We start from the raw sequence: 20,279 nt of genomic DNA, 5'->3' as shown, positions 1-20,279 counted from the left end.
TTGAAATCTTTGAAATGTGAGGAGCCTCATTTAATCCCACCTCTGAATAGGCAGCCACTTCAGCTCCTCCTGGGTGTACCAAAGCCAACCCACAGGCAGATTCTGGATTTTTCTCCAAAAAGTTATGTATCTGTTGGACCCCTAGAGTTTTGTCTTTTAAGGGTGTGGCTGAACTAATTTTTACCTAGAAAAACGTTATGTAGATGTTTGAAATGTCAACCTTTTTTTTTTTTTAATCTCAGTTAAGTTCCATGAACTTTCACTTTAAGCCATGTCCCAGTGAACTCTCTTGTACCTGAGTGAATTGATTTGCTATGTAGGTTCTTTGCCACAATAAGCTCATTAAATGCTGGGGCCTGTTACCAAAAAGTGATTCTTTCAGTTTTGAGTACTTGTTCTGAGGCTGTGTTCTGACAGAGCAAGATGTCAATTAAGATTATTCCTTGTTAGTGGAAATAAAATCACGTTATCTGCTTATAAAAGAATCTCTCTGTTCTTTCTCTAAGGGGAGGGAGAGTGTATTCAACTCACACAAAGTTTATCCATTCATGAAGTGAAAAAGGTAAAAGCTTGTAGGTCACGAAGAGATCCCCGTTTTACCAGACCGGAAATTATGATCCGAGCCAGGGGGTATTTTTCCTGCAGAGCTGACTCTCAGAGGTAGTGTCAAATTGCAGCTTCTATCACAACATCAAGAATGGAGTCTTTGTGGAGCCTGAAAATCTCAGGCCATAACTGATTCCTGTCCACAGAGTCAAAGTCAGAAGCAAGTTCACTGTGTCGCAGTCAGTATTACACAAGTACAAGGTGGAAAGGTGTGACCATGATCACTAATGGAAAAGTGCATAAAGCTTTTGTCTTCCTTGTGAACCAGCCGGGATGTGACTTTCAGAGTCAGGGATAATGTTGGCTGGCTCTTACTCAGTGCCAGGCGCTGTTCTAAGCATTGTGCATATTAAGGTCCAAGGACGTTTAGGGTAACGGTTCAGAACACTGCGGATGGGCTAGATTGCTGACTAGCCAAATGAGTGACCGGTTTCCTCAGTGACTCCATCTACCCATGTTTAGGGTGGGGATTATGATAGTGCCTTTGTCACAGGGCTGTTGTGAGGACTGAATGTGTTAATTTATATTAACTGTTTAATAGGGTACCTGGCACAGGGTAAGTTACATGGCTATTACAGTTATTTTAGTACTCATCCTAAGAAACTGTTGACATAGGTGCTGTGGTTTTCTCCATTTTACAGTTGAGTAAACTGAGGCACAGAGAAGAATTTTCCCTAAGCCACAAGGCTAGGAGGTAGTGAAACTAGGATTACAATACAGACAGTCAGAGTCCAATCAGTGGCTGTTAACTGCTGTACTCTGCTGCCTTCCTGCTTATTAGGAGAAAATGGCTGTGCATTTTTATATGTGATCTGCAGTAAAGCAGATATCTAGTCCTGCAAGGAAGAAGTGAGTAGGAAGGTTGTATTTGGCACTGACAGCTTGGACTTTACCACTGATTCCTCCAGATGAATCTCTACACCCATTGCCTTGTTACTGGTCAACAAATTGGCCGAGAGTCCATCTTCTATTTGGAGTAGTCCTATCTCAGAAATGACATCACCACCTATTCTGTTACAGAAGTCATAATCCTGGGTCATCAATGACTCCAGCTTCTCCCTGTTTGTCTATTATCAATTGTTTTGATTTTTTAAATAGCTTATAAATCCATCACCTTTTCTGTCTCCACGACCACCCCAGCCCAAGTCACTGCCATCAGTCACTTTCTTACCAACCTACCCCTGTCATCCTTGCCCCATGCCAGTCTGTTCTTCATGCAGGCAAAGGTAAAATGCAAATCCGGTCAGCTTGTGGCCGGGCTTAACACATTACCTGCTTTTACATTCCAATCCAGGTCTGTCTGCCTCCAAATCCTGTTCTTTTTTTTTCCCCCATCTTTCCTCTGTAAAGTTTGTAGGAGTTGACCTTGATTTGAAAGGCCAAGAAAAGTAAGATTCTTAGGTGTCCAGTGGAATCTGGTTTTCTTTAACCATACTCATCAAATTCACACCTCAGATAATTGGGCCCCAGAATCTGTACCCATTACTAGACTTGTCAGCAGAACTCAAGTGTTCCACATGGGTTTATAATATCTGGTATTTTTCTGGGCAAGGCAAAGTATATTGTAGTAGTAAAATGATAAGTTGCAAGATGGCCTTCTCTCATTTTTTTCACAATTGCCTTCATCACTCTAGCTAGGGGTTTGTGTGTCAGTGTTTGTGTACTTGTTTTTATTGTCATTAGTTTGGTTATGGCACAATAGAGTCCTTGTCAAAGTGGATATTAGCAAGTTGAGTTCCAAGTTTGCTAGGACTGAATGCAGATACAAAGCATTTGAAATTATCAGCATCCTGTTAATGGAGGCTAGAGGAGAAATCAAAGTAAATTTTCAGAACTATGAAATTAGCAAACTGCCAACACAGGGTTGGAAGTTTTTCCGTTTTCCTCTTATCAGCTTTTAATCTGATCATTTCCCAGGGAGTGCAGACAGGCTGTGGGGAAGCTCTCTGCCCAGGCTAACTTGAGGGGAAAATGAACACGAAAAAAACAATTCATTCAGAATGTTATCCTTGGGATACCAGTGAACAGATCAGCAATACTAGGATGTAATCAATAATACTGGTTTTCAGAATAGAACCACATACCACTTTCCCCCCAAATATGCACCATGGACTGTCATATAACACCTCAGATCTTACTTATCTATGCATTTGAGCAGGCACAAGTCTCCTTGTTCTTAAGCTTGGCCCACTGGCTCCACTGTCATCTTGATGTTTGTGTGAAAAGCTCTCACAGTGTGGCCGTATGGCCATGCTGATAGTATGTGCCCTGACTGTTTTATCTTAAATCAAACTGCAACAAACTTGTGAGGGAGCTCAGAAAAAAACTAGAAGGAAGAGATTTGTATCATAAAATCCAGGGAGTTTTGGTAGAGCCTCCTAAGGTGAAAGAGATGAGAAGGAAAAAAATCTATAGGTTTGTTTGTCTTACTAGTGAGGGTAGGGTTGTGGCTAATAACTAGAGAGGTAAAATATCTACAACCCTGAAATGGGGGAAATTTGTTTTTTAACTGCATCTTTCCTGAGAAACATTTGAGGCTCTGCCGTTTAGAGCCATGATAAGACAACCCTAGGAATGAAGCTGAGTAATCACTGTGTCTCCACTAAAACCACCGCTTCGGGGGGGCAGCTGGGCTGAGGTCTTGCCAGCATAGCTCATGAGGCCCCAGGTGGATCATGCCTACTATCAGTGTGTGATAGTGTGATGCCTGTGTTCAACCATCATATGTGCCACTGTTGACACTCCTGAAACCAAAGACAGGTTAGCAAGTGAAAAGCATCACACATTTATTTAATCAAAGTTTTATATGACATGAGAGCCTTCAGAAATGAAGACCCAAAGCCCCAGAAATGAAGACCCAAAGCCCCATAGCTATTCTTATGCTTAGGCTTGATATAGAACGGACAGCCATGTAGAACTATGGTTGGACAAATGGTGTGACCTAATGGCAGTATGACCGAGGAGGGACCTCAGCAAGGGCTGTTGGTTCAGATTCTTGTTGGCCTTTCTGTGTAGCATTTCTTCCTCCTGGATATAGGGTAGGATCCCTCTGGAAAAAGGGTCTTTGGGGAGAAGGAAGAGAGTGACCTTCCTAGGTTTCATGGTTTACTTTGGGGGAGAGAGGTTCTAGTTTCTATGACCTACCTTGTGGAGGAGGAATTTTTTTTTTTTTGTATTTATTATTCTTTTATTAAGATAAGTTAATGCTTAAAGGAATTTTGTGTATTTGTCTTCCTATCCCTTGATCATTTTTCTTTTCTTTTCTTTTCTTTTTTAAAATTCTACTTTAGGTTCTGGGATACACGTGCAGAATGTGCAGGTTTGTTACATAGGTATACACGTGCCATGGTGGTGTGCTGCTCCCATCAACCCCTTATCTATGTTAGGTATTTATCCTAATGCCATCCCTGCCCTATCACACAGGCCCTGGTGTGTGATGTTCCCCTCCCTGTGTCCATGTGTTCTCATTGTTCATCTCCCACTTATGAGTGAGAACATGCGGTGTTTGGCTTTCTGTTCCTGTGTTAGTTTGCTGAGAATAATGGTTTCCATCTTCTTCCATGTCCCTGCAAACAACATGAACTCATCCTTTGGAGAAATAGGAACACTTTTACACTATTGGTGGGAGTGTAAATTAGTTCAACCACTGTGGAAGACAGTGTGGTGATTCGTCAAGGATCTGGAGCCAGAAATGGTATATACCCATTACTGGGTATATACCCAAAGGATTATAAATCAATCTACTATAAAGACACATGCACATGTATGTTTATTGCAGCACTATTCACAATAAAAAAGACTTGGAACCAACCCAAATGCCCATCAATGATAGACTGGATTAAGAAAATGTGGCACATAGACACCATGGAATTTTGTTTTTTATGAGTTGCTTCAGGGGTGAAAGAGAGATGGGAGAAAGGAGAGCAGTAGAGGTCAGAGAGGCCTTGGTTCTGACACCTTCCAGTCTTCTTTATTCAGAGTACTCAGCATGTCAAAGCTCCATATTTTGGGGTATTGATTGTTTTCTTAGCCCCACACTACCCTCTGTCTATTTGCTGGGAGGGTCAGACAGAAAAGGATAGATGTCACTCTGCAAGGCTGGAAGAACATACAGTTGGGGAAGTTGTGCAGTAATAGGGGAGCAGATCCCCCTCTGTGCAGAGGCTCCCCTGTAGGCCCTCTTAAAGCACTCAGCTGCCTCATAACTCAAGATGACATCCGGTTCTCCTTGGGGAGAAAGGATTTAGAACAAGTTGAATCCCTGTCACCTTCGTGTACTCAGAGAACTTTCCTAGAGGACTTGACCTGTGGTCAGGAGAGAAAATAGTTCTCTTATTTTCCATGAGGGCATCTGCTCAGGCAATTCTCTGTGACTTCCTGCCTTTGCAATGTAGGTCAATCCTTCCAGAGTCTTACCCTGACTTTCCCCTCTCCCATTTCTGTCAGCACAATCATTCACCTGGAATCTTTTGTACGCCCTCGAAACTTCAAATCTAAAAAACTCCCTGAACTTAAGGCGAAGTTATTATTTCCTTTCTAGTACCATAGCTGTTTGTCCAATTCGGTTATGATGTTTACAGCAAAAGGAATTCTCATGCAGTGTGGCTTGTGTATGTTTCATGAGACTGGACTACAGATGTGTTTCCTCAGTTTTATGTATCCAGCTACCCCATGTCTGGCAAATAATAATACCAGGTCAGGCACTACTCTAATTGCTTTATAGATAATTTATCTTCATAATAATCCTATGAGAAAGGTACCACTGTCATTCCAGTTTCACAGATGAGGATACTGAGAGGGTCAGCATGTTGTGTAACTTGTCCAGAGTCACAGCGTTTTCTATTTTGTTTTTTTTTTTTTTTGAGACGGAGTTTAGCTCTTGTTGCCCAGGCTGGAGTGCAATGGCACGATCTCGGCTTACCGCAACCTCTGCCCCCCAGGTTCAAGCGATTCTCCTGCCTCATCCTCCCTAGTAGCTGGGATTACAGGCATGTGCCACTACGCCCGGCTAATTTTGTAGTTTTAGTAGAGACAGGGTTTCTCCATGTTGGTCAGGCTGGTCTCAAACTCCCGACCTCAGGTCATCTGCCCATCTCAGCCTCCCAAAGTGCTGGGATTATAGATGTGAGCCACCGTGCCCGGCCTGAGTCACAGCGTTTTCAATGTGAGTGAACCAGGATTAACACCCAGGCCAACAACTGACCCCAGAGACCTCATACAAGTCTGTGCTCTTCTGGGAATAAGGACCCTAGCCCGGGAGAAAAAGGCCGAGCCTAATGGTATTCTGTGTGAGGCAGCCATGCGGCATTGCATTATGCATCAGAATGACTAATTCTGTGTATGAGGGTTGTCAGGTGAAACCCAGTGGAGGCACAGCCCAGAGTTCTGCAGGGGCCTTCACTGATAATATGATGCAATCACATTTCTTAGGAGTAGCAGTTAGAGCTCTGCTGTTGCTGGAGAGAGGGCTGGAGAAAGAAGTTTCACATATTGTTTTTTGATCAGCAGATTTGGAAACTTTGAATGTTTGGCTCACAGGATGATGGAAATGCTCCAGCACTTCCTGTGACCTCGAGTCTGGGTTCTGCGATAGGGAACTGAGCTCGAGCCTTGCCTCCTCCACTGGGGACTGTGCACACATCACGGAGTGACAGGGCTTGCTGGGAGGAAGGGAGCAGCCACTGGCATTACAACAGCTGAAAAGGAATTTGAAAAGCAAATATCCAGAAAACCAGAACAAGGGAGGAAGTGTGTGCATTAGTTTGCAAAATGATGAACTTTCCAGTTGAAATGCAGATTCCCAAAGTGCAAGAGAGCTTGGAGTGAAGGGAAGAGAGTGAGTGGCTCAGCTCAGGTCTCATCCTGTTTTTGAAAGATTTTTTCCAGGAGGAAAAGGAATCTGGAGTAGACCGTGCTCTCACCTCTCAGCAGCTCCCTTTCTATTTCTGTCCAGTGGGAACAAATGAATAGCTGCTGCTTGAAGAAATGCCGGAAGGTTTTCTGTGCAAGGAATTCTGGATTTTAAAAATGCATCACTGGCTTGAGTAATCCTTCACATTTGTAATTTTAATCTCTGAATTTGGTTTTAAGGAAGGAGTGGTTCATTTATTAATTCACTTGTCTGAAAAATATTGAGCTGCTCTTTACCATGCTGTCTGATCAGGTCTGGAGCAACAGAGATGAATAACATATGAGGCCTACCCTCAGGGAACTCATATAAACAAATAAGATAAGGTGTGGAAAAGTGCTCTGGTAAGTCATTGTAACCACCTAAGAAGACAGATTCAGGGCAGTTACTTCTAGCATGGGAGGCTGTGAGGTAAGGGAAATCTTTAATAGGAGCTGGCACGTGAGATAGGCATTTAAATCTAGGTGGGAATTTTTGAAGCAGACCCAAAGGAAGGAAAGGACATTGGAGGTAGAGAGAACATTATGAACAAAGACAGGGTGAAAGCCAGAGGTGAAGCCGGCTGGGCTTCTGGGTCGAGTGGTTACTTGGAGAACTTTTGAGTCCAGCTAAAGGATTGTAAATGCACCAATCAGCACTGTCAAAACGGACCAATCAGCTTTCTGTAAAATGGACCAATCAGAGCTCTGTAAAATGGACCAATCAGCTCTCTGTAAAAGGGACCGATCAGCAGGATGTGGGTGGGGCCAGATAAGGGAATAAAAGCAGGCCACGCGCGTTAGCAGCTGCAACTGGGGTCCCATTTTGCTGTATGGAGGTGTTAGTCTTTTGCTCTTTACAGTAAATCTTGCCGCTGCTCGCTGTTTGGGTTCGCACTGCTTCTATAGGCTGTGATACTCACGGTGAAGGTCTGCAGCTTCTCTCCTGAAGCCACCGAGACCACTGGAGGAAAGAAGAACTCTGGACGTGCCACCTTTAAGAGCTATAGCAGTCACGGGGAAGGTGTGCAGCTTCACTCCCGAAGCCAGCAAGACCGCGAACCCACCAGAAGGAAGAAACTCCAGACACATCTGAACAGCTGAAGGAACAAACTCTGGAAATAACATCTTTAAGAACTATAACACTGACCGCGAGGGTGTGCGGCTTCATTTTTGAAGTCAGCGAGACCAAGAACCCACCAATTCTGGACACAGAGGACCTTGGCAGGCTCAGGAAATGGCAAGCCATTTATGAATTGGGAAGAGATACTGCAAACATTTGTCTCAAGTTCTCTAGTCCTTCACCCAGACCATAGCTAGCTGGAGGATGATCCTGATTTAGTCTGGGGGTTCCTTCTTCACGCAGTGCCACCGGCAGCCGCCGCAAATTGATCAGTGACAGTCTTAAGGTAGAACCAGTTTTCCAAACACGCACAAAACCATTGCAAGTGCGTGGGGTTTGGGGAGCAGGGACTCGTTGGGTGGGGGAAGATGCACCGGTGGTACCTGGATGCAGGCTGAAAAGGTTTATATCCTACAGGTCCCAAGTCACCATCTCCAGATGTAAAGCAGGAAATGAGATGTTCAAATGATTACAAATGCAAGTATTCTGTTTCTTTTTACTATTTATCATTCTGTTGCTTTGCACAGTAGAAGCTGCAGTTAGTAGAATTTTTAGTGTTCTCTGTGAGTTGGAAAGAGTTACTCAAAAGAATTGGGCTACTTTCCTGGAGACAAGCCCATAGATGCAGGTGATGATAATTCAATACGGGACTAACGGAAAGTTTTCTCTGCCACTTTCCATTACATTCCTGGCTAAGTCTATTCAGTGATTCTCTTTCTTTCTGAGCAGCCGAGGAGGCAAATAGTCTCCAAGTACGGCTTATGAGAACGCTGTGCCACAAGATATTTTATTAAAAAAAAAGTTTCCTGGACAGATACATTTGGGAAATATTGTAGATTGCATATGGACATTTCACAGAACACGTGTTACATTAAAGTCCCTGAGAAGTCCTGCAGTAAGGGAAACTATTTCAAAAGAATGGCATAGAGCCCAGCTTAGCCTGCAATCCCAGTACTTTGGGAGGCTGCAGCAAGAAGTATCGCTTAAGTTCAGGAGTTCAAGACCCGGTAACATAGTGAGACGTCGTCTCTATTAAAAGAAAATGGCATAGTTGTTATAAACATGAGCTTATCAAATCAGACATGTAGATTATATTCTGGCTGGGTTCCATATGTGGATGTGAGACTTTGGGCAAGATACCTAATGTCTTTACATCTTGGTTTGCTTGTCTGTGAAACAGGCTGGTAATGGTACCTAATTCATAAAATTGTCTTGGAAAGTATATAGTACATGAACTAGTTATTAGATATTATTCCGTTCCGTGTTTTCCAAGAATCCTCTTTTTGCATTGCGTTTATAAATAACTCAGAGAAGCGGTGCTGTGTGGGAAATGCCAGAGTAAAACTAGTGCAGTCCATGTGTGACTTCTGGTAGCAGTCCCACAGAGGAAAGGCAGCCCCTAGGTGCTGAGCGCTAGGTCACAGATGTGGACTTGCAGCTATATGAAGCTCTAGAATTGGGGAGTGAAAGATCATTTCCTCTTGATTGCAAGGTTAGAGTGTGTAACTTCAGTCTGTTTTGCCTTCCAGTCATTTAATGACAAGTTTGGCACTCAGGGCAGTAAACAGATATGGTTAGGTTGATGTATTAGGAGTTTTTCAATTGTAAGTGACAGAAACTGAACTCAAGCTTACTTAGCATAATGAGGAATGTATTAGTTTGTCTAGGGAGGATATTAGGGTACTTCAGAGAACTGAAGGAAAAGTGTTAGGAAACTCGACGGAAACTGAACATAGCTAGGCATCCTGTCCTTGTTCCCTTTTGAATGTTTTCCTCTTGACTTGTCTTAGCTTCTCCTTGCCTCATTCTTTCGTGTTGCGGATGACTTTCCCCATGGAGCATGGCTGCAACTTCAGCTTCATCCCCAGCAGAGCAAGAACTCTTGGCCTCGAGTGATCCCCCCGCCTCGTCCCCACAAAGTGCTAGGGTTACAGGCGCGAGCGACTGTGCCCAGCTAAGAAATAAATTTATGAGGCCGTGCGCGGTGGCTCAAGCCTGTAATCCCAGCACTTTGGGAGGCCGAGACGGGCGGATCACGAGGTCAGGAGATCGAGACCATCCTGGCTAACACGGTGAAACCCCGTCTCTACTAAAAAAATACAAAAAATTAGCCGGGCGAGATGGCGGGCGCCTGTAGTCCCAGCTACTCGGGAGGCTGAGGCGAGAGAATGGCGTAAACCCGGGAGGCGGAGCTTGCAGTGAGCTGAGATCCGGCCACTGCACTCCAGCCTGGGCGACAGCGAGACTCCGTCTCAAAAAAAAAAAAGAAATAAATTTATGAGATCCTTATTAAGAGTGTTTATACTAGGTTGGATCACGTTTATTGCAATTTTTTTTTCAGATTGTTATTCGTCTTTAAATTTTCAAAATAAATACTTTAATAGATAAAAATTACACAGGGGTCACACTAATCCTCTCTGTTGTTCCAGTTTTAGTATATATGCTGCTGAAGCGAGCACTGTCTCAATTTTTATGAAGGTTTTTGGAATTCAGAAGTTTTTAAGCTTCTTCGTATCAAATCATCAGGCTCTTCTTTGATGCATTCTGTCTTTGGTGGTTTATTAGATTGCTAGGGCTGCCATTAAAAAGTACCAGAGTGGGGGGAGCTTAACTAACAGAAAAGGGTTTTCTCACTGTTCTGGAAGCTGGAAGTCAGAGATTAAGGTGTTATCCGTGTTGGTTCCTTCTGAGGGCTTTCTCCTTGGCTGACAGATGGCTGTCTTCTCCCTGTGTCCTCAGATGGTCTTCCTTCTGTACCTCCTGCGTTCAGATTTATTCCTCTTATAAGGATAACAGACAAACACACGGTGTTAAGGCCCGGCCTGAAGACCTCATTTTTCATTTTACCTTATTACTTTCAGGGTCCGGTCTCCAAATACAGCCACATTCTGAGGTACTGGGGGTTAGGATTTGAACATACAAATTTTGAGGGGGGACACAATTCACCTTTAACAGTTCTCATACTGAAGAGGCGTCTATCGCCCTGAGAGGGTTTAAGGATTTGAAGGAAGTCATTTAAACTAGCTAATATTTAGTATCTTCATTAATTTACTGCAAATAACACCTGTCAGTCAGGGCCGTGAAGAAGAGTGAGTAAAGTGTGTGTCTACGGTGCCCGGCCGCATGCCTGCTCTGGGCTCCTGCCCGCCACTCCTTCTGGCAGCTGTCCCCTAGCCTTCATGATGTCAATGCCAGACACTGGGAAAGCAAAGATTTTTCTCTGCAAGTTTCCATTATGTTGCAAGCCAACCGTAGCTAATAGCACATTTCCCCACCTGTCAAATCAATGGGCTGAATTGTTGCTAAGATTAGCATACATGGCTTTTGTCAACAGCGTATACAGAAAATGAAATACTGAGCCTCACACGCGATTCCATTCTCTGTTTATTCTCTTTCTGCTGAGTGCTTGTATGTTCTGTTCTGAACACACCGTGTTCCCTCATTTCTGAAGCTGCAAACTTCCTCTTTGGCCCCGGGCTGTTTTCAGAATGGCCGTCAGGTCCCTGATACAGGAACCTGAAATGACACCCGCACCATGTACCCATCCATCCAGACCCTCCAGTATAGGGCAGGTTGGGGGACATGTGCCCACCACTGCTGCTCGCATGGGAAACAGAGACTGGCTTCAGCAAACCTGGACGCTCGTAACATCCTGAATGTCAACTGACAGCACCATTGGCTTCATGTATTCTTTGACCTAAACACCAAAGGTATTGAGAATTTCAGTCTGTTTGGCATAAGAAGGATGGTAGCACAAAGAAGAGAAGAGCAAAACTTTTACCCAAAGCCTCTTTCAGTGGCCCCTGCTGAGGTTCAGTGTACCATGCAGGGCAGTGTTGTCAAAAGTGAAGACTAGGCTGGGTGCGGTGGCTCATGCCTGTGATCCCAGTACTTTGGAAGGCCGAGGCAGGTGAATCACCTGAGGTCAGGAGTTCGAGACCAGCTTGGCCAACATGGTGAAACCCCGTCTCTACTAAAAATACAAAAATTAGCTGGGCAGGGTGGTGCCTGCTTGTAATCTCAACTACTCGGGAGGCTGAGGCAGGAGAATTGCTTGAACCCGGGGAGCGGAGGTTGCAGTGAGCTGAGATTGCGCCACTGCACTCCAGCCTGGGCGATAGAGTGAGACTTTGTCTCAAAAAAAAAAAAAAAAAAAAATAGTGAAGAGTAGAGGGCTCTAGGAAGACAGCAGGACCAAGAGGGAAGGCTGCTTTCAGTGGATGCGCCTCCTGAAGCCCTTTCCCTTTCTGCCTAACCTAATGCAAGGGGAAAATGTGGTTTATGTCTTTTTCTATCAGAGACAACTCAACATTAAAAATGTGAGATGAACAGCTCCCTTCCCACTATCCCCATCATCATTATAAACCCATTATCCATCATCAGTGGATAATGACTGTTAGCGGGGCAGAGGACAGCTTTCCTGGGGAGGAAGGAAGGGGCTGAGGAGTGGAAGCAGATCGTTTCTCCAGCTGTTTGGTGTTTATCACCCATTGATCTGCCCTGGCCTCCACTGGCCCATCTGTTGGGCTTCTGAGTGCAGTGGGGGAGGGGACAGACGGTTCACCAGGGCAAGTGTGTTCGTTTCCCCAACATACAGCTTCTGCAGGAATGGCCTTACAGGCTTAATTTTTTTCTCAGTAGGGTTCACTGTGCAACAGAAAGACTAGAAAGAGCATTAAAGGGTTCAGAGCCATTGCAGGCACCCAAAACTAAAACCAAATGGGAAATTCAGAAAAAACAAAAGTGATCAGATATTTGGGAGCTTTGTGGAACCCAAAGAATTAATTATGCTGTATGGAAAAACCTGTAGACATGTAACATCTTTAAGAGACTACAGCAAGAGGTGTGTTGAACTTTGGGCATAGAACAATGTGTAGAGAGATGAGTTTCTAGGTGGGAGTCAAAGCGATTTCTCTCCGTTGTCTTCAAAATGCCACCCAAAGCTAGGGAGACATTTAGTAGAAGAGTGGGCTTGTTCATGGGTGATAGAGTCAGATGTTAACTGCTATGCAGACTTCAGTACCTAACTTTAGAAGAAGAAGTGATTCCTCTTTCTCATTTAATTCACTCAACTATAAACATGCCATTTAACGTGCATATCGAGGTGATAGAATCTTAGTATTAAACACGGAACAATTCTCATATTTTTGGAATGGAATAAAGTCAAGCCAGCAGGCAAGCAGGAACAGTATAGCATTCTCTGCCCATTCTTTACCCACCCCCTGGGATTTGATAGTGACTTTGGAAGGCATAATGATTAGAATGTCTAGCCACCTGCCTAGACTTCCCTTTTGTTTCTCCCTTTAATGGTTCTTAAATTTTAGTTTTTATAAGCATTATTATACCCGGCTGTCTACACAACTTCTTGTAACTTGTATTTTACTGGGCAATTTAAGTAATACTAGGTTATCTACTTTGGTAATTTTGACAACACTAGGCCCAGTTGTACTGCTGGTAGCTCTAATGAGATGTTCATTGAGGAGGGGATGCATTCATACAACACCCATGTATTAAAATGCCTGCCTACTGTGGCCCTGAATCTGTAACTGAATGTGATGTGGACTTTGCCCTTGGAGTACTCCAGATGTAGTGGGGAGAAGTTGACAGAGGGAGTCTGGTAACCCCAGAGTTGTGCTAGGGGAAACATAGGACACCAGGACGCTCACTTTGTTGGCTGAAGATTTTAGAATGTATTTCCTTCTCAGTTATGTCTCACGAAGAGTTGGGCTTGTGCGTTGATCTTTCCTGGAAAGCCCGATGAGACCGTGTGCCTTGTGTCCAGTTCAAGGATGGGATGGGTTGCCCTGATCGTCAGTAATCCGCCTAGAGGATTTGCTAGCTTGCCACCTATTAGTCCGTTTGCATGCTGCTAATAAAGACATACCAGAGACTGGGTAATTTATAAAGAAAGGGGTTTAATGGACTCACAGTTTCATGTGGATGAAGGGGCATCACAATCATGGCAGAAGGCTCTTACATGGCAGCAGACGAGAGAATGAGAACCAAGCGAGAGGGTGTTCGCCTTGTAAAACCATTAGATCTCGTGAGACTTATTTACTACCATAAGAACAGTATGGGGGAAACTTCCCCTGTAATTTAGTTACCTCCCACCGGGTCCCTTCTACAACACGTGAACATTTGTCGAGACTGAGGGGAAGGGCCTGTTGACCTCTAGAGGGCAGAGGCCAGGGATGCTGCCAGCCATCTTGCAATGCTCAGGGCAGCTCCTACAGCAAGGAAGTATGGCCCCAGCTGCTAATTGTGCCAGGAATGAGAAAGCCCAGGCTAGAACCTTTCTTCCCTAAATTTCATCAGAAGTAACACTGATTACATATAGAAGCCTTAGGTGCTGTTTCCTAGTGAAGATATAAATGTAAGAGGATAAGGTGTGCACTTCTGATGATAAAATGTGAACTAGATCATCCATTTTGCAACTGTGCACCTGGCTGTACCCCCAGAGTAGCCTTGCTGTGTCCCCCTCCCTTTCCCTTGTGGTTTGTTAATGTTGGGGAAAACTGGTGAGGTCTAATTGAGCTTGGTTAAATGAATTCCCAAGGGGAAGCCTCCTTGCTCCTTTGCTTTCTCAGTGGCTGCTTTGTGTACAGCTCCCCTCTGACTCTCCACTGGAGCCAACGTTATTGTGTTCTCACCTGTTCAACGGGTTTTTCCTGAACGGCCTTTGAGAAATAAATACCAGTTAAAAAGGTAGAAAAACAAGCGTGGCCTTTGATTCCTAAAAGGTTAGATGACCTCTTTTGCTGTAATTCTAGATGATTTTATGAACAGGTGGGGGCAAGGTGCTTAAAATGCATTCTTATTTTTATTATTTACTGTCTTAAGCCCCAAGATGGTGAATGCTTTCTTTTGAATAGTGTTACCTAAAATTCACACAGAGTCTCTTTGCACATTAGAGCCTGCTTTCTTAATTCTTATTCTAGGGTATGTAATTGAACTTGGATCTTGAATTGAAGTAATGTAGCACAGATATAATGCATTGTTCTTAGAGCTCTCAAGTATTCAAAGAGCATACAGACTATGGAGAGGAAGTTGGGAGTACAGATTGTTTGCTTGCATTTGCACATAGCAGACACTGTAATTACTTAACAAGTCCCCATTGTCAAATATTCAATTGTTTTCAAGTTTCGAGAATTATAAACAAAGCAGAAATTGGCATTGCTGTGGTTAATAATTATTTCTTGAGGATAACATTCTAGGAAATTGAAATTACTCAAAGAGGATGCAAAATTTTAAGGCTTTTCGTATAGTTTGCCAAAGGCCCTCTGGAAGGCTGTGCTGATTTACACTCTGAATAGGTGTGCAGGGACACACAGCTTCCTTCTTTAGAAGTCACAAACCAAGAGGTGTGGTGGAAGTTGTCCAGGAGGTCAGGAGTATGGTAAACTGAACCTACCAAGGATAACCCCACCATTCTCTGAACACATTCTCTTCCTATTCTTGCCCTTCACTTCAGCAAGTACCCTGTTTCAGGAACATAACAGGGCATGCTCCTCCCTTGGGGCCTTTGCTCTTGCCGTTGTTTTGCCTAGAACCTGATTTCTCCAGATGTCCACAGGTCTCCCATCCTCACCTCTCAGATGTCTTTTTTTTTTTTTTTTTTGAGACAGAGTCTCGGTCTGTTGCCCAAGCTCGTGTGCAGTGGTGCGATCTCGCCCCCTTGCAACCTCTGCCTTCTGGGTTCAAACGATTCTCTTGCCACAGTCTCCCGAGTAGCTGGGATTACAAGCACCACCACGCCTGGCTAATTTTTGTATTTTTTTTAGAGATGAGGTTTCACCATGTTGGCCAGGCTGGTCTTGAACTCCTGACCACAAGTGATCCACCCGCCTCAGTGTCTCAAAGTGCTGAGATTACAGGCGTGAATCACCACATCTGTCCTCAGATGTCTTTACTGCCTTCTCTGTGAAACTTTCCCTGATTTTCCTGTTTAAAATTGTATTCCTGCCCCTCCCACACTGGCAGAGGCACAGGCTTCAGTTTCCTTCCCTGCTTGATTTTTCTTCATATCCTTTGTTGCTAACTCCCAGATTTGTTGCTCTATACCCCCAGCACGGGGAATAGACCTGGCACTGAGCAGAGGCTCAATAATTATTTGTTGAATGAGTGACTAAACCAGTGCTTTGTAGATTTGCTCTTGCTGGTTACCACTGATTAGCTTCTCAGCAGGCTTCCCTAATCGTCTTTGGTCAAAGGAGTAGCGGTTTTGTTTTGGTTCATTTCCTTTACTTGTCAGCTGCACTGAAGTTAGTTATTTATGTAACTGCTGGTGGTGGTGAGGATTCTATTAACTCTGCTATCTCTGTCGTCTCAGTCATGTCCAGCTACTGCTGAGATCTGGGATAGTAACTGACAAGGCTTACTCTGGTCTGATAAAGGACCAAATGCACATGTTTAAGATCTTCATTACAGATACCGATTTCTCAAAAAAGACAAGAGAACCCAATAGAAAAGAGGCAAAGGTTTGGACTGTTCACAAAGAGGGAGCATGTGTCTTTTACTCTTTATGTTCAACCTCACAATAAGAGAAATAGAATTTAAAAATACATTAAGATTTTATTTTTCAACCTGTCAGGTTTGCAAAAATTCATTCTGTTGGTGAGGCTGGGTATAAATAGGCAACATCATACAAGTCCAATGGAGAGAAATTTGGAAATGGCTATCAATATTAACTGTATCTGTGCTTTGACCCAGCAGTTTTGCTTCTGTGAATCTATTGTAAGGATGTACCTGCATATGTGCAAAATTAGTTAGACATACGTTTATGGATCATAGTTTGGTTTATGATAAGTAAACTTGAGAAATCACCCAATGGTCCACAGCAGGGGACTGGTTCATCAACTAGGACACATCCACACAATGAACTACTGTGTAACTGTAAAAAGAATCAGGATGCTCTCTTTGTACTAACATAGAAGGATTTAGAAAATATACTCAAAGAAACAAAAAGAATGCTCCCTTTTGGCCAGGCACGATGGCTCACGCCTGCAATCCCAGCACTTTGGGAGGCTGAGGAGGGTGGATCACCTGAGGTCAGTAGTTTGAGATCAGCCTGGCCAACATGGTGAAATGCTATCTCTACTAAAAATACAAAAATCAGCCATGTGTGGTGGTGTGCGCCTGTAATCCCAGCTACTTGGGAGACTGAGACGGGAGAATCGCTTAAATTTGGGAGGTGGAGGTTGTCTTGAGTCAAGATCATGCCCCTATACTCCAGCCTGGGCAATAGAGGGAGACTGTCTCAAAAAAAAAAAAAAAAAAAAAAAAAATGCTGCCTTTTATATAAAGAAAGTGGAAATGCAATAATGTATTTTTGTATTTGCCTTCTATACTTGAAGAAATTCTGGAGGGATACCTAATGACTTTGGATAACTGGAAGGATAAGGAGTGAAAGCAGATATTGGGTCGGCGGGTGACACTGGGAGAAGAGACTCTACACTGTACATCTTTGTACACACAAACATACAAGTTTGTATCACATGATTGTTAACAAAAAAAACTAACTTTAAAAAGAAATGGGGCGAGGCCAGGTGGCTCACACCTGTAATCCCAGCACTTTGGGAGGCCGAGGTGGGCAGATCACCCAGAGTTCAAGACCAGCCTGGCCAACATGGCGAAACCCTGTCTCTACTAAACATACAAAAATTAGCCAGGCATGGTGGTGGGCCCCTGTTACCCTAGCTACTCAAGAGGCTGAGGCAGGAGAATTGCTTGAATTTTGCAGTGGGCCAAAATTGTGCCACTGGGCAACAGAACCAGACTGTGTCTCAAAAAAACAACAACAACAAAAAAACCAAAAAATGGGCTAGCCTGGGAAGAGGCCGCAGAGGATAATGGTTGCCTCCTTTGTGTAAGAAGCATGATTCATTCAAGTGAGAAATCAGAGTCTGTTCTGAATGCCATCCAATCCACATTTGTACATTTTCTGCCCCGCCCCCCTCCCCCCCACCGAAGGTGCATTGTGGGAACTGACCTTGGGGAGGGAGTATGAGTGTGCATGTGTGTGTGCTCTCAGGGTGTTTCTCCTTCATGATATCCTGGTTGCTATATTGCGGAGATCTATTTGTGACACGCAGAAAACACTTTAAAGAAACACTGCTTCCTGACCATGACTTCCTGGTCAATCTGTCCTTCCGGAGACTGTTGAGCGCCAGACGTTTACATGCATGTCTGGACAGAGAGTGAGCCTGGCTCATTCAGACCCTGGGCACCATTCAGAGCAGAACTCAGTGGTAAGGAACAGCTTTCTTTCCACTGAAGATTCGCGCAAGCCATGCCCCACAGGGCAGCGTCTCCTGGCGGCTTTGACTCAAGGGCGTTGGCACGGGCACCCCCATCTTTCTTCTTTCCTCAGGAGCCCGTCGTACCGTTGGCTGTGCCCCTCACCTCCAGCACCCGGGCACAAAGGGGAGCCGTTTTTCGTACCAAACCACCATGAAAACAGGAAGTGATGAAGCAGAATTCACCCTGCGTCTGCACTGAGTGACTTCTCTTTCTTTTTCTGTCATTCCTCATTAGGTATAGACACGTGTGGCCGTTTACACTGTAGGATCCCCAGTCCCACTGGCTTTGAACATTTTGGAGGCTTACAATGCCGCCACCCGCGGACATCGTCAAGGTGGCCATCGAATGGCCGGGCGCCTACCCCAAACTCATGGAAATTGATCAGGTTAGTAACGTGACAGCCTTGGGTGTTTATTTTCAGTTTTCCTTTCTATATGGGAATTTTCATAGACTTTGGATAGTTCGCTCTTCTCCCTTTCTTCTTCTAGCTGTGTTGAAAAATCTGTGCAGTAATAGTTGCAATGTAGCTTGATCTCTGTAGCACATATAATAGTGATGGATGGGGTTTTTATACTCTTCCAGCATCCACTTGGATTGTGTCAATGCAGGATTTGTGTCTGAAGCCGGGAAGGAGGTGGGAGGGACAAGTGGATCGGGCCCTGGGCAGTTGACACAGTGGAGGCTGTCCCATCCCTGCCTTGCCATGACACATGAATATGTGCAGATTGTTGGAACACAGGCAAGACAAAACTTAATTTTTAAAATCACCTTTTTCTTCATTTTTTGCAGAAGCAACGAAATGCACTGATACTTTGTTACATTAATAGTTTTATAATGAAATTAGTATAGAGGGGTTCAGTCTTGGATTTCAGCCAATTGTAATTTTTATTTTTAGTGTAAAATTCACTATGTGTCTAGCATATTGTCTGCCATGAAGTAAATACTCAACAAAAGTTTATCGAATTAAAAAATATCAAGAAGACTTATAAAAGTGGTTTGACCCATAAAGGCATCCTTTAACTTGAGTCTTGAGAATTGTATGGTGTGATTCTCATGCACTATTTGATTATAGGCTATCTCGGAATGGTTCATTTTGTCCTCACTTTACTGTAGTCATTCAAGAGCAAATGATTTAAGAAATACAAGGTTGAGACCTAATATATACTTACAGGTTTTATAATGTATATAATATAGGGTTCTAGATGGCCTTCTACATTTTCAAAATTATAATACCATGGCAACTCCAGTCTCTATGTTCTCTATGCTATTTTACGATTATGATTTACAATTTTTTTCCTGTTCAGATTTTATTATCTGGTGGCAGATCAATGCAAGAGTTATATGGAATTGTGTGAATCCAAAAGAATCATTAAAATGAATTATATGGGTCAGATCAGAATTAACTGAACTTAAACTTAAATGTAAGAAAGGGTAAATTTTTGGGATTTTTGTCAAAAAAGCTGTCATCAGACCACACATCATTGTCATTTTAACTGCTCTCTGAGGTAGTTTTCTAGTGATTCAAGAAGCAACCTATACAAATAGAGAAGAGTAGAGATGCCTAATAGTTTCGGATACTTTTGAGTCAGGCAACAGATGCTTATCAGCTTTCATGTGTGGTTTGAGATGCTAGTTAAAATTTACCTTTAGAAAATGTTTGGAGATACTTGGTGCAGACTAAATGTAGTTTGGATTAGGTTTGGCCACAGCCTAAGAGACCAATGGCTTCAGTGAGATAGAAGTTGGTCTCACACACGTGTAGAGGTCCTGGATGCCCTGCAGTGGCATGCACTCGGTCCCCTCTGTGTTGTTGCATTGCCCTTCTCAGTCTGTGGGGCTTTGGATCACATGCTTGGGCATCACCTGAAAGCACATTAGAAATGCAGAATCTCTGGTCTTATTCCAGACCTCCTGACCCGAGTCTGCATTTTAACAAGATCCCCAGGGTATCTCTGTGCGTAGTTCAATCTGAGACGTGCTGAGCTGGATACCTGGTGCCCAAGCCCGGGTACTCATCAGAACTACCCAGGCACTTACCCGAAATAACTGTTTTCAGTGGTCCCATCCCAAGAGACTCTAATTTAGTGGTTCTGGTAAACTATTTAATTTTGATTGTGCCATGGTCAGTGCAGTTTGGGAACCTCTGCTTTAAGACAGCAGCTCTTAATAGACAGTCCTCCTTACCTGTGAGGTTAGTGTAGTGTTCTCTGCCTTTGGAGGTGGCCTTTGCTATGTGTGTGTTTTAATATATATATTTTAAATTATCTGTTTATTTTGGAATAATTTTAGATTGACAGAAAGCTACAAAGATTGTATATGCTTACATTTATACCCTTTTTCCAGTTTCCCCTCATGTTAATATGTT

At 43.6% G+C, this 20,279-nt stretch overlaps 1 protein-coding gene across 5 annotated transcripts in view; it reads left to right on the top strand.

Moving 5' to 3' along the window:
* The window catches only part of ELMO1 (engulfment and cell motility 1), a 586,094-nt gene that overhangs the window by 94,244 nt on the left and 471,571 nt on the right, over positions 1–20,279 (top strand). For 4 of the 5 annotated variants that reach the window (XM_033193626.1, XM_033193625.1, XM_033193622.1 and 1 more), the window contains exon 2: positions 18,149–18,299. In XM_033193626.1, coding sequence (XP_033049517.1) covers positions 18,222–18,299 — 78 coding nt within the window. In that variant the 5' untranslated portion in view covers positions 18,149–18,221. Of the gene's footprint in view, positions 1–17,668; positions 17,863–18,148; positions 18,300–20,279 lie in introns of those variants that run through there. The other variant, XM_033193624.1, reaches the window with a different exon arrangement.

The sequence above is a fragment of the Trachypithecus francoisi genome, unplaced genomic scaffold, assembly GCF_009764315.1.
Source record: "Trachypithecus francoisi isolate TF-2019V2 unplaced genomic scaffold, Tfra_2.0 Lachesis_group4, whole genome shotgun sequence".
NCBI classification, from domain to species: Eukaryota; Metazoa; Chordata; class Mammalia; order Primates; family Cercopithecidae; genus Trachypithecus; species Trachypithecus francoisi.
This window is presented reverse-complemented; position numbering and strand designations above follow the sequence as displayed.